This window comes from Leptinotarsa decemlineata, unplaced genomic scaffold, assembly GCF_025532065.1.
Source record: "Leptinotarsa decemlineata unplaced genomic scaffold, Ldec_3_MD MMD2_tig00001019_RagTag_RagTag, whole genome shotgun sequence".
NCBI lineage: Eukaryota > Metazoa > Arthropoda > Insecta > Coleoptera > Chrysomelidae > Leptinotarsa > Leptinotarsa decemlineata.
In genome coordinates, this window is record NW_027412557.1 from 2,932,501 (window position 1) to 2,947,288 (window position 14,788).

At 33.2% G+C, this 14,788-nt stretch overlaps 1 protein-coding gene and 1 long non-coding RNA gene across 2 annotated transcripts in view; one reads left to right on the plus strand and one right to left on the minus strand.

Annotated features, from left to right (window-relative positions):
• Positions 1–14,788, minus strand: part of LOC141482297 (uncharacterized) — a 99,223-nt gene that overhangs the window by 67,110 nt on the left and 17,325 nt on the right. The window lies entirely within an intron of this gene.
• LOC111516435 (para-nitrobenzyl esterase-like) overlaps positions 1–14,788 on the plus strand; it is a 95,905-nt gene that overhangs the window by 42,225 nt on the left and 38,892 nt on the right. The window contains exons 3-6 of the mRNA XM_074175328.1: positions 2,670–2,807; positions 3,278–3,430; positions 9,037–9,196; positions 11,541–11,726. Of these exons, the coding sequence (XP_074031429.1) occupies positions 2,670–2,807; positions 3,278–3,430; positions 9,037–9,196; positions 11,541–11,726 (637 nt within the window). The remainder of the gene's footprint in view (positions 1–2,669; positions 2,808–3,277; positions 3,431–9,036; positions 9,197–11,540; positions 11,727–14,788) is intronic.

A 14,788-nucleotide genomic window follows, 5' to 3' on the forward strand; every position in this document is an offset into this window, starting at 1 on the left:
TATATATATATATATATATATATATATATATATATATATATATATACATTATAAATGTGGAATTTTGTGAGGATGTATGTATGTTTGTGGTTTTTTCATGCCTAAACGACTGACCGGATTTAGATGAAAATCAACATAACTACAGCTCATACGTCAGAATAATATATATGTTGGTCATAATATGAGGATAAGTATTGAGTGAGTTGGAAAATTTCTTGCTCCCTGAGAGCTATCTTGGCGTGTCTATACTGCCTCTACCGTGTTAGGAATCACATGTTAAAAGGTAAGATCTCGTTAATCCTTAGCTCGCAACAAGTTTCGACTTCTGAGCGTTGTCGTTCGTAGGGGTGCGACAGCTGGTTAACGAAAAAACAGATTTGAAACAGATTTAAAGCAGATACCGTTGGAGTTACATGCAGATAATGAACCGTAAGATTGTTCATCTCATAGTTCTAAATAAAAGTCCGCGATAGCATACATATACATCTTATGTGGTAGCTACTTTATATAAAATACTGAGCCATTAATACAATTGAATTGGATACTTTTTTTACAATGCACATTTTAGAATATCTCTTAAATTCTTATGAAAATTGATAAAATTGTCGTTATAAATATTTGATAAACCTTGTCTTTCACACTTAGTAATTTGGACGAATCGTTTGAAAGTTATCACGATAAGTTTAACTGTACGCAACGCAGTGAGCCATTACGTGTTGTGTCTATTGTAAGACGACGGGGGACGATGCGCGGGGTAGACACATCGTTGACAGTTGTGCTATTTTTCCAAATGTCTCTATAGGTAACATAATTAGATTCTTGAAGCTACTCATTACTCAGTGCAGTTGTCATATTTTTTTAGTAACTATATTTAAAAATTAATAATATGAATTACCAGCAGTTTCCCGCGGCTTCATCTGCGTAGAATTTGGTTTGTCACATTAAGTTTAGTCGCAGACCATTTTAAACAAATAGTTACAATATTTTTTTATCAATTCAGAACTTCTGGTTTGCAACTTCAAAACTGACGGGATTCAATACAATTCTTGAACCTTTATTTTTCATCCTTGAACGTGGAAATTGCTGATTCCCTTTCATGCTGAATATTTACGCAATATAATGAACATACCTGCATATTTCAAGATTCAAAGTTCAGTAGCTTCGGCTGTACGTTAATATAAGAGTGTCAGTCAATCAATAGGTACCCACATATAGAATACTAGCTGCTCCCCGCTGTTTTACCCGCGTTACCGTGGGAACCTAACCTATGTGTTATTCCAGGTCCTGATCTATCTATATACCAACAGACATTTGAATCCGTTGAGCTGTTTAGGCGTGAAAAAATAAAAAACCTGAATACATACATTACATTCATTCATTCTCACAAATTTAACGCATTTATAATATCAGTAGGAATCACACGTTCACAGATAAGACCTCGTTATTCCTTAGCTCGCACAGGTGTCGACTTCTGAGGGTTGTCGTTCGTAGGGATGCAACAGCTGGTTAACGGAAAAACAGATTTTCAAACAGATTTTCTAAACAGTAGGAGTAGGATTACCAATGTATTCTATTCTAATCCTTCCAATTTTTTTTGCTAATGCTATTCAATTTTGTATAAGTACAGCTGAACCTATTGAACCTAAAATCTTGAAATATGCAGGTAGGTTCTTTGTACAGCGTAAATAAGCATCAAGAAAGGGAATCAGGAATTTCCACCTCCAAGGAGGAAAATAGGTTAACGAAGAATGTATCGAATTTCATCAGTTTTGAAGTTGGAAACCTGAAGTTTTGGGTTGATATATTGTAACTATTTATTTAAAGTGATCTGTCACGAAACCTAATGTGAAAAACCAAATTCTACGCGGGCGAAGCCGCGGGCAACAACTAGTGTCAAATATAAAATTATTTGAAAACATAAGTCAACATTGAAACATTGTAAAATGGGATGATTACTTTGATAACTGAGCATTGTGATCAACAGTTATTGGAGTGTCACAAATTCAAGATATTTGTGAAATTTCCTTAGATTTTTGATTTTTTGGGGAATCACAAACTTCATGTTAGTTGCAACGATATTCATCTCAACTTTAAAATTTTGCAAACCATATATTTTACAAGATGAAATATAAAACATGATAATATGCATATTTAAAAACTTTCATTCAATATCAACATTTTGTATGTGAATTATTGTACAAATCAATCGACAAACATAAAATCCTATTAAAATGATTGCTTATACCCATGGCACAAAACAAATGAGGGTTGAAAGAAAACATTATGACAGTTTGGTGACATTAACTTCTCATTTTTGAATAACTATTGTTCGATTATTGAGTTTATTTGATTTCAAATGCCTCCTCCAAGGAACTGTCTAAACTGTAGAAGTTTAAATGATTTCAAACAGACTGGGTGTTTAGACTATATAACTGTATGTACTGAGGAAAACCAATTAGAAGTACTTTAGGTAGTTGTTGAAAACCCTAAAAGGTCCACACAAGAAATTTTTAGTTATACAGGTGTAAAACATTTATTTTTGTTCGGTTCGCATGTTCGCATGATAGTTGCACATAACTTTGATGCATTTTTATAATAAAACAACTACTGTTTTTGACCATTCATGTATTCCTTTCTTACATTACTAATACTATACTACACAATTTTAGGATGATATTATCGTTCAACTCTGGAAGAAAACAGGGAAAATTCGTGGTCATGTCCTAAAAAGCGGAAAAGGGAAGGACTACTATGCCTTTCAAGAAATTCCATACGCAGTACCGCCTATTGGTCATAACAGATTCAAGGTATGATACTGAACAACATTGTGAGTATTGTATTGTCCGTATTGATATTAAAGAATAATTTTTGAACATCACAATTCACAATACAGACTATGCCTATCCAAATCTTTTGGCAACTAAAATCTTGACACTCGCTGAACAGCAAATAATGCAAACTATTTTGAAAGAATAAAAATATTGATTGAACATTCGCACTTTTGTTCTATATCTGTAGTAGCCATTCGTGTTAGTAACCCATTATTCAGTTCATGAGGTGAGTATTTGAAGAGGGAAGAGTGTTCTGATTAATATATGCAACCATGATGGGTGTTTTGGCTTTCATCATGAAAAATAAATACCTTTCTTACAATGAGTTTTGATTTTCAACATAGAAGTTCGGTATATTTGATCAGATCTGCTAGATTAGGAAACGTTGAACTTTCCTTTTCTTTTTGTTTTTTCCAACTGCATTACTTTTCACATTCGTTACCTAGGAACCCATAGAAGCTGAAGATTGGAATGGAATATTAAACACCACTGTTAATAAAAAAGTCTGTATGCAGAACAATGCGTTAGCTTACACTAAGATACCCGATTCCATGGAAATGTCTGAAGATTGTCTATTTATAAATGTTTATACTCCAGTGGTAAGTACTTCCGATATTACCAATTTATTTATCATTGTGAGATTAGCGAAAAAGAACCGTGAGGATATATTTTGAAAATATATCATATGGTATATTCGATCGACAATATTCTTAGAATATTCACGGGAGAATAATCCGTTTATAGACATTTTATGCACATTATTTCGGGAATAATCCTGCCATATTCATTCAAGCATAATCTATGAATATTCTAAAGGCATGTATATATTCCAAGAATATTCAATGAATATTTGGAATATATACGTTCGTTTCATGACATAGAGGGAATATTCCCTGAATATCTGGTGCTGTGTGGGTATAAGTTCCGAATTCTGGAATTCAACAAATGACACTTAATAATCTATTATTTTTGTGACCATTGAAATGAAGTGTCAAAGATCCAACATTTGAAGTTGGTTGAGGACGAGTCTGCAACAGTTTATTGAGAAACAACGATAAACTATTCTGGAGGAGGTTCAAAATATTCTGCTGAATCTGCTTAGAACACAAAAGCAGACAGTTTCCATCCAAATACGACAGACGTAGCAAGTCTACTGAGAAATATTTTCTGCATGGAGTGTTATTGGAGTACATGTACTAGTGGAGAGTGAGAGTGAATATTCTGTAGATGATGGTACTAAAGAAAGAAGATTGACATTGATCCAGGAGTGTATGTGTATAATAAATATTTTGGAGAGTAAATACGAGATCCTTTGAATATTTTGGATATTTGAAGTCATTTTAACAAGAACAAGGTAAGCCACGAAAACCACTGGAAAAACAGGAAATAAAAAGTGGAATTGGTTTGATACGAGAGTCTCAGTAGACATGTAACGATAAATACCAAGGAAGGGTGGCGATTGCGAGATATATCCTAAATAAAAAAGTCTAAATAATCATGCATTCATTTCAAGAGTCCAGGTCAAAGATATCCGGGCAAGTTCCATGGTAGTTGAGTAATAAATATTTTGACATCAGGAATACATTGGCTCGATTGCGAGATATTTTCAGAGCAATGCTAAAAGGCCGTACAATGAGTTCAGTAGTTTTCGAGAAAAGGCGAAGTATATAAGTGTTAAAGAATATCGAGATGAGGTAGTACTATCAGCGGCTCAATAAAATGTTTCTAAAATGAGTTAAAAGGAGGTAATGAAATTGTCATGAACAAAATAGCAATAAATTCAATGAGTAGGAAAATAAATTGAAATATCAACCCAGCTATACCAATGTGACCAAACAACTAGTCCTTCACGGGTAGAGTATGTTGGAAACATTCTGAAGTCCCTGATTTTTGAAATAGAATCATCGTGGGATAAATAATTTCGATAATTTGAAGCAGTGAATCCATAAACTTTGCATCTGATGAAGTGAATGAATTTGTGATCCAACAGCAGACAGTGCTGTTTCAAACAATCAATTTATTATCACTGGTGGCAGTCCAAACCACACAACTGCCCTGAAAAGGACAAGCCTAAGAGTAAACGTGATGACATCTTCCCCTACGAAGATTCTATAGTATAGACAGAAGACTCAACCTTAGAATATTAAAGATAAATAAGGCTTCCCAAGGCTGTCAGTTGTGAAGCCAAACTGGGCTACGCATCCTGAGCTCCGCACCGTTCCCTAGTCCTCAGTCTCTCATATCGTTCACGATTGTAGTATAGGAGCTAGCAACGTTTTCGAGAAAGAATTTCAGAACAGTTGGTTTTTTGATATGCTGTCTTTCTTTCTCTTTCGGTTAGAGTCCGGGCTACTTGGCTGGCGTTAGTGGTTGCATTTATTATTGTGCATCTTACCTGCACCTGTAAGAATCCTTGACTTTAAAAGAGTTTTTCAAAGCGTAATTTTTAATTTTCTGCCTTTAGATAGATCCACCAAACATCAATTTTTCATTGCCAGGCATTTTTATTGCTGTTAATTATGTGCCACACGCGATTTTTAATTTTTTTTTTATAAAAAACTCAAAGTATATTTGAATGTCTGTAATTTTTATATTATGTTCTTTAAACATAAAATAATATGAAATTGATTTGCCAGACGTTAATTCGATTGTAAAGTATCAAATATAAATAAAAAAGTAAAGTATTGCGATATAATGCTTGTGGTTAGAGAGAGACAGTTTGAAGTGCAAGACAGATAGAAAGTGACGGCAGCGCATCGGCAAATGGACAACATGGCGTCAGTCTAAAGTCACATGTTTGTTTTGTGTTTTCGTTATTTGCGATGTTTCATTGATTAATTTTGTTATAATGGCCAGTGATAAAATGAAATGTGTTTTCTATAAAAGACATGAAGATAAAAACATACCTTTCCTGGTTGATAAACTGAAGAAATATCAGGAAATATATGTTTAAAATATAAATTAAAGTACAGCGACATCGAGTTGCCTACTGAAGTGAATGAAACAGATGGATATCACAGATATTACAGAAGTTTCACAGGTTTAATGGCAAAATACCGTGATCCATCGACTGAAACAGATAGTATCAGTAAATCTACTTCACATACTTTGCCATTAAATACACCAGCAAATGTTAGTGAAACTATTGCGGGAAGTATAAACAGTGAAATCGTAAGTGAGGTTAGTGCTTCGAGTTTAATTCATCACACAACATCCGATGATGAATATGATTTTGTCTGGTTTGTAGGAGAGCAATTACCTTCCACACTTGCAGATGTTATTATTCAAAGTAAGTATTGAATAGAACATTAATCAATAAAAACTGAATTATTATATAACGAACAAAAACAATTACAGGAATTTTAATTTCTCTGTTACAGATGATGGAATTTTGGAAGACAATGACAATTCCCAAGACGATGATATAAATAATTCTGACAGTAAGAGGGAAGATGATGATAATGATTATGAAGTTGCCTCCGTTTTTTGTGACACTATTATAGACTGAAGATATTTTAATTTGAAAAAAAAAATCTGAAACTTTGCATTAAATATTTGAAATTCACGTGTGATAATAAGTAATATTTTAATTAAAAAATGTAATTTTTGAACCTTCCTTGATATAGTTTTTATTCCATTCTTTTCAATTTATGCTTATTTTAATTATATTTTCATTTTTATGTTGAAATTTTTTCATTCCAACTTGTATTTACAAGAACAAATGTAAGTAATGTATTTTTGCAATTATTTGCTGTCTCATTCTGAAAATTTTCTGTCATACACTAGCCGATACGCTGCCGCCGCTTTCTATCTCTCTTGCACTTCAAACTGTCTCTCTCTAACCCTAACCACAAGCATTATACCGCAATATTTTTCATTATTTTTTTATTCATATTCAATACTTAACAATCGAATTAACGTCTGGCAAATTAATTTTAGGTTATATTGTGTTTGAAGAACATAATATAAAAATTACAGACATTCAAAAATACTCTGAATTGTTTATTCAAATGAAATAAAAAATCACGTATGGCACATATGAACAACAATAAAAATGCCTGACAATAAAAAAATGATGTCTGGTGGATTTATCTGAAGGCAAAAAATTAAAAATTACACTTTAAAAAATTCTTTTAAAGTTAAGGATTTTTACCTGTGCAGGTAAGATGCGGATTAATAAACGCAACTAGTACCGCCAGCCAGGTAGCCTAACCGAAAGAGCAATTCTTCCTCTGTGTGCCGTTCGGCACACAAAGGAAGAATGAGGTGTTTGCGATAGCTGACTCGGCAGGAATTATTCATCACTTTTTGTACACTTTAATTATTTATGAGACGAGACCGAAATATAATCAGTTTAGTTTTATCTCGTAAGTGGAAATAATTATGAAGTTGCAAGCCGTTGAAGGTGTTTCCAGTGTTTTAATTGCTTCCTTAATTTTGAATTTCAAGTAGATTTTAATCAAAATATTTGATCTATATTCACATATTTCATGATTAGCCCTATTTCATACCTAATCATTACAACAATATTTATTAATTATATTTATATTTAGTTTAACATACCGCATGGAATGTACCTGTGAAACGCAAAAACGACAAACGAAATTTGATTTTAGTGTAATAAATAAATTGGTACCCAATATCAGCAAGAGACTACATAAAAATATACATTGATGGATATTGATGTTGACGGGACGGTAGCCAGTTGTGTTGGTGTGAGTAGTCCAACCAGTGCTAGGAACCGCATGTTAAATGGTGCGACCTCGTTAATCCTTGACTTGCACAAGTTTCGACATTTGAGGTTTGTCGTTCATAGAAAACGATAGCTGTTTGACGAAAAAACGAATTTCAATCTGAAACAGATTTCAACAGAGTATAGTTTATCATTGCACCGTAGATTTACTTTTGTTCATCGTTTACACATCTCAGGAGCTGTACCGGAAAATATATTTTCATCACACATTCTGTTTACTTGAAATTTCGGTAACAATTGTTACTATTTCAATACTCTTCTATGTAGACACCTACAAATTCTGAAAATACGTAACAGAACAGTAGTGGCTAGTGCAGAAACGCTTGCTTATTACCGGCCACTTTACCCGGCTGTCTCAGTAAATCCAGGGTACCAATCACTATTGATGGAGTTGATGCTACAGGGCTCGTGGATACTGGAAGCACTTTTAGTTTCATCAATAATTCCATTGTTTCCAATTATAGCAAGCAAAGAATACCTTCTGATATGAAAATCGACATGGCTTCTTTAGGCCAGGTGTTACGAATGGAAGGAAGTTGAGTCGATCTTGAAGTGGAAAATTATCTATACGAATATAACTAACTATTAATTTTGGGCAACCTTTGTACAGATTTTAAACTTGGACATGATATTCTCGTAGATCACTTTACAGTTAAAGTTAATTTTGTTGAACTAAGGACTGCTCTCAAAATTTGCAGTTCAACACGAAAGTCACTTCCTCCACCCATTCTTTCCGCGAATTTTTCTCAAGATTGCAGGCCCATTGCTATAAAATCTCGCAAATATTCTCAGAACAATGAAAAATTCATCAGATCGGAAAAAAAAAGAATTATCTCGAAAGAAATCATTGAGAAAAGTGAATCAACTTGGCGGGTACATGTTCTTGTTACAATCAATGCTAATCACATGAAACGTATGGTGAACAACTATGTTCCGGTTATGAAAAAATTTACGGAGTTCGACGCATGCCCACTTCAAAGGTATCGAAAAACAAAGTGTTCAGCACTGTTGATAAAACCCTATTCACCATTTAAAGCATGTGAAAATTCATTTCAGTTCCTGAGAGTTCCGTTTGGGGTTACCAATGCAGTTTCTTACTTTCAGCAAGCAGGGAGTGAAGAATTACAACTTTCATCTACCTAGATGATGTTATTATTTGTGGAAAAGATAAAGACGAACATAAAAAAATCTTCTGTGATTCATGAATGTACTAAAGGAATATAATATCACCATCACCACCGTAAAATGCGACATTCATTTTCATAATTGAGGTTAATCTACTTTTGATACGATATATAACTCATCATCATGTTAGTCCACCCGGTCAAGGAGTGTTTGAAACCAGTTTCAGACTGCTGCAATTTGGACATCAAAAATCTACAACAATTTTTTGGTTTTTTGAAATTTCATTGCACATACTCTGTGCTACCATGCTATAATCATATTTTCCAGAGACCCAACAATAGACGAAAGGTTGTTTTACCTGTACTATTCTGGATACACGCAGGGGGGTATTTTTATGGTTCTGGAGCATATCAGTATTGGAATCCTAAATTTTTCATTGATGCCGGCATAGTTGTTGTCACAATGAATTATCGTTTTGGTCCCTTTGGTAATGTATTTTTTTATCACGCTTTTATTAGCTTCACCTGTATGTATGTATGTTCGTTTGTAAATCCAGAATTATCGACATTATTGCTTGATCTATTCGCGGGCAGATGGCGCTGTACGTAACCTCCTTGATATAAGTCGAACTCAATTTACATGTATTTCTTCATTTGAAAAAAGTATATTCTTATTATTATTTTATTTATCACGCTTTTATTGGCTGTATGTATGTTTATTTGTAACTCTCCTTTTCATTTCATATTTATTCGCGTTTGAATACCCGGGATCTATATTTGACAGAATTATCGACATTATTGTTTGATTTATTCGCGGGCAGATGGCGTTGTACGTATATTATTTTATTAACACGCGTGCCTGCTGCCTTATTTGTAACCCTCCTTTGCGCGCCTGCTGCCTTGGGCTAGGTGGCTGATTTTCAGGTTTCCTCTCTGGAATCGGAAACTATCAATAGTCATTTTTCTAAACAATATACGGCTGATTGATCCCAAAGTTCAGATAAAAGAATAAAAAATACGATTTTATAGCATACGAAACTAAAAATTGAAAAATAAATATAGTTTAAAAAAACTAAAAAACACGCTTTTGAAAAACATCGAACTGAAAAGTTAAAAATATATTTTTTTAATAAGCTCGGAACAATAACGAACAAAAAATACTAGGAAATTTTGTGAAAAATGCGTGGGCGCTTTGTGCCACATTTTTTGTATATCAAGCGCCCGTCGCTTGTTTCACAATGATACTAGTATTTTTCGTTCGTTATTGTTTTGAGCTTATTGAAAAAAAATCAACTTTTCAGTTCGATGTTGTTTAAAAGATTATTTCTTAGTTTTTTTAAACTAAATTTATTATCATGTTTTCAAGAAACCCTAAGTAACTATCAATGAATGAAGCATAAAAATATAGTTTATTAACGATGTAGAAAACTTAAGACCGGATTCATCAAATAAAATGAAAACGGTTTCCTGGTCATATAAATATCAATTTTATTATAAATCGAACTTTGAATATCTCCAGAAGTTAGTGTATGTTATAATCGTATTAGACAGCTATTGAAAATTAATAAATTTTGTTCTAGAATGGTTCGAAAAATCCTCTAAAACAAAAATTCTGTAAACGGAATTATGATTGTACATAGTGCGTCCATGAAGTAACTTATAACAACATCACTGAAAATTCATGATTTTTTATGTTTTTCTATTTTTATAGTGATAGTTAATCATATAAGGGAACCTTTCCTTAAGTAATTATATCGCCACTGTTTTTTCGTTTCAATTTATGAACTCATTCTGCAGAGCTGTTTCCAAAATTTTAATAAATCAAAATTAGTCTAAAGACAGTATCGAGAAGAGATACATACGTATTAGGAAATAAATATTTCAAATTGGAATTTCCAAACATTTATAACTTCCAACGAACTCCATACAGTAGGTTGGGATAAATGCCTCTCGAAAAATAACTACCTTTCCGGCTAATACCACTCTGGATATATATCCGGCAGATATTTATGCAAGATACCTCAAAAATGATAGCATTTCAGATGCTTCTCTTTCATCCACTAGTGTAGTAATACATCACGCACAGACCGATTTCCATGTATTACCTCTCATCGGTGCAGGAAAGATCCGACCCAAACAGCAATGTGCCTCGGACTCGACTGCTTTCAACGCAGTTTGACAGTATGTATGTAATCTACGTGTTAGATAAAAGATTTATCAATAATTAACATCCCCGTCTAATGAACAAAGCCCCAAAACTGAGAAAATATCCCATGTACCAATACTCTAACAGAAATCGAAACTGCATAGAGGTGAGAAAGGTACGTTCAATAAAATGAATATTTCGAAATGAACTCTCGAAACATCAATCTCTTCCAACGTATCTACAAATCAGTTTGTTGATAAATGTCTGCCGGGTAAAACTACGCTGCATTTTGAATAATATACGAAAGACATTGATCCACTTGCATTATAACTGTGGTTTCAATTTTATTTCTCATAGATATATTTTTCATTTTGAATATTCAATCCCGATTGTTCTCAGAGTGTTGCATTAAATTGGTGTCATCAGGAGATGAACCAGTATAGTTAATTTTTCATTAAAGGCTACGGGATGAAAATTGCGTTGACAACAGTGTTGCAGTTCCGGTGTAAATTTAGACAATATTATGATTTATATGGTGAATGAAAGTCATATATTTTGAATTTCGTATGCGAATATAGTAGGCGAGAAGCGTACGTAGTTTTAAGCGGAAAATTGAAATGAATCAAAATACTTTTCGACATTGATAATTTTCTCGAAACAGTTTTCATGTATATGCCTGTTTTCAGGATTTCTCACAACGGCTGATAATGTAATACCTGCTAACTTGGGACTGAAAGATATAGTTCTGGCATATGAATGGGTCCTTCGAAATATTCACTTGTTTGGTGGAAACATCAACAGGATTACAATTGGAGGACAGAGTGCTGGTGGATTTTCTGCTGGATTTTTACAACTTAGCAAAAAACTTCGAGGTATTCGTTAGAAAAATAGTTTTCTTTGAAAGACTTATTTTGTGGTGGACTCGATATTTTTCACTGTTTTTGGATATATAACCTGCCACAATCTGTGCCAAATAGTGAAGTAACTTCAACAGAAACGTAGGAATATGAGAGTGGTAACTCCTTGGGGTAGACATATGAACAAGTCATGCCCAGAAGTTTATGCAGAAAGCATAAAGCGGAAGAAAACCAATTCCACCTATGCTTGCTACCTTTCAAAGACCGACCACGATTTCAACAAATACTAGACATATAACCTACATATAGAAAATAAAGGGCAAAAATCAAACCAGCTGGAATCCTTCGAATTCAATGACCAACGAGAAGTTCACTCTCCGTTTTGTTTTCATAAATAATTTCATCAATAATTAACATATTCATATAAAATATCTTAGAGTCAGTGACCAATTTTTAGGTGGTCATGTCAAAAATCACGAATATAGCCACAGTCAATCATCTATACGTACTGAAAATTACAAGCCTCTTCTGGCTTGGAGGGTGAGAAATGATTTTCATTTCAGTTGAAATATCACTATTTTGTTTTCATGGAATTTTTGCCGGAGCATTCACATCTTTCCTAATTGTTGACAGAACGCTATAAATATTTATGAAAAAAAAAAATCATGTGTGTCCTTTCATCAAATTTCAACAGAATAAATGAAATAAATGACCAATCACTAATATACAATGCCAGAATGAAATTCCATCACCAACAATCTGTCAGAGCAATAAACATGTCTGTGCGAGTGCAAGTAAGGCAGGAATATGGAAACCTGCGGGTTAGAGCGAAAACATACGTGTAAGAGTAAAATAGATAGAAGTTGAATATAAACAATTTAAGAAAAAATTCATTATACTAATTAAAAATTCAAAAAAATATTAGGAAAGAAAGTTTTTGGCTTTCTTTCCCAAATAATTAGTCACTTCTAAAAATATAACCCTCTCTATGTAAAAAAAAAATTATGTTTGTGGAACTATTAAGTTAATAAATCGTCTTCATCCTCGTGTGCACTATCATATCAGTCGCCGTGAATACAGAGTCATTCGTATTTCGTTCAAAAAACAAACTTACTCTATTTCACAAATTGTCAAGCTTTCGTCTCTGAATAGAGACTTCGTTTTTCACGATGAGAAAAATTTCAAATTTCAAATTTAAAACACAGTTAAAAGATTCTACACCTGATTTGAAAATCAAACAAAAGTTTTATATTCAGAAAAATATATGTCCAAAAGACTTTTCACGAAATGGTCTTTATTAACAAAAATCCTAATAATATGAACAAAAAAAAACAGACATTGAAAATCTCAGTATTATTCTCAATTTGAAATAATCACATGTTGTATAAGATTCATTCAATGAGCATTTATGAAATACTAATAATACCAATGCGTCAATTTTTTGAATGTTTTCATCAATATTCAATTTTGAATTGTGAAACTCAGATTATTTGTAAGTATTGTCCATTTTTTTTAGTTCTTTTCTATTGTATTTCATTTTAGCGTCCTGACGAAGTCTCTATCAAGAGACGAAACTTTGGCGCACGACGCACGAGTAAAACTGTACTGCACTCCAAATTTGATATGATTCAATATGAGCCAGATACAGTTACTAAAATTTTTACTTATGTACAATTTTGAAACATTCAACGACAAAATAAAAATAATTTTAAAAACCTGACTCAAGAGGGATAATAAAACCATCATGTCTAGGTTGGCTCATCAGATCCCCTGTCGAAGTCACTGACACTGCGGCTATTCATTTATTGAGACCTTCAAAATAAGCTCAAACACGTCAAGTTTGCTGTTAGTGGCCGATGAGGTGGTCCTTTGTAGACTGTTCTGATTGCATCATCAAGCCAAAATAAAAATATCATTGTACATACCCTTGAAAATATCGAATTTTCATTTTGATCAGCCAAGTGGATGTATCATTGTTAATTACTTGCACTAGCTCGGACATGTTTTTCGGTCTGGCAAATTGTTGGTGATGGAATTTCGTTCTGGCATTGTATTTTATTGATTATTCATTTATTTTATTCATTCTGTTGAAACTTGGAGACTGATAAAACGACAAAAATGATTTTTTATAAATATTTATAGCGTTCTGTCAACAATTAGGAGAGATGTAAATGTCCTGGCAAAAATTCCATTGAGAAAAATAACTGTCGGAAGTAATTTCCGGAAATTTTATGTCTGATACTTCAATTAAAATAAATCTTATTTCTTACCCTCCTCAAAACTTTATGGCAGTCTACTCCGATCACAAAGGGCTGCCAGAAGTGACTTGTAATTTTCAATGGGTATACGGGGTGTTTCAAATTTGAATCTCACCATTGAGATCTCGAAAACTATGAGAGATACGAAGATGGTTAAATTGGGGCAAAGGAGCGCATTTACCTGACTAACAATATGCCGTTGAGAAAGTTCTGAAATTCCGAGTATATCCGAAGATATCCGAAAAAAAATTCGGAAAGTGGTTTTTATTTTTTCTGGCTTTATTTTTTGAAGGATTCGAAGATGAATTACACTTTCATTTTGCCACTTTTTCCCTGCTACATAATGATATTTTCGAATTTGCTATCCGACGTTTCGTCATCCGGCCACCATCAGGAACTTTTTTTATCTCACTTTTCTCTATTAAAAACAGAAAAATTCCAATTCTTTCTGTTTTGAATAGAACCAGATTTAACCTTTTTAATGATGTATCATAAGTTATCCTTCCTTCTCGAAAAATGGGAGATATTGAAAAAAATCAATTCTCATCATAATAGACTTCGAATTTGATGTTTCTAAATTTGACTTTCAATTTGTTACACTCAATGACCTTCTGTTATTGTACAAGGACATCGGAAATGTATTTAAACTTGTATCCCGAAAGACGACAAACACATCGAACTATGTTCAAGTTATTGGATCAAAATCTCACAAGTTTGGTTCATTTGAAAAGCCGAGAAAATAATACGGAGACAGAATGGACCGGGAAACTTAAAAAAAATTGATAAATGAGGAATGTATGAGGTAAGTTAGACATCGTG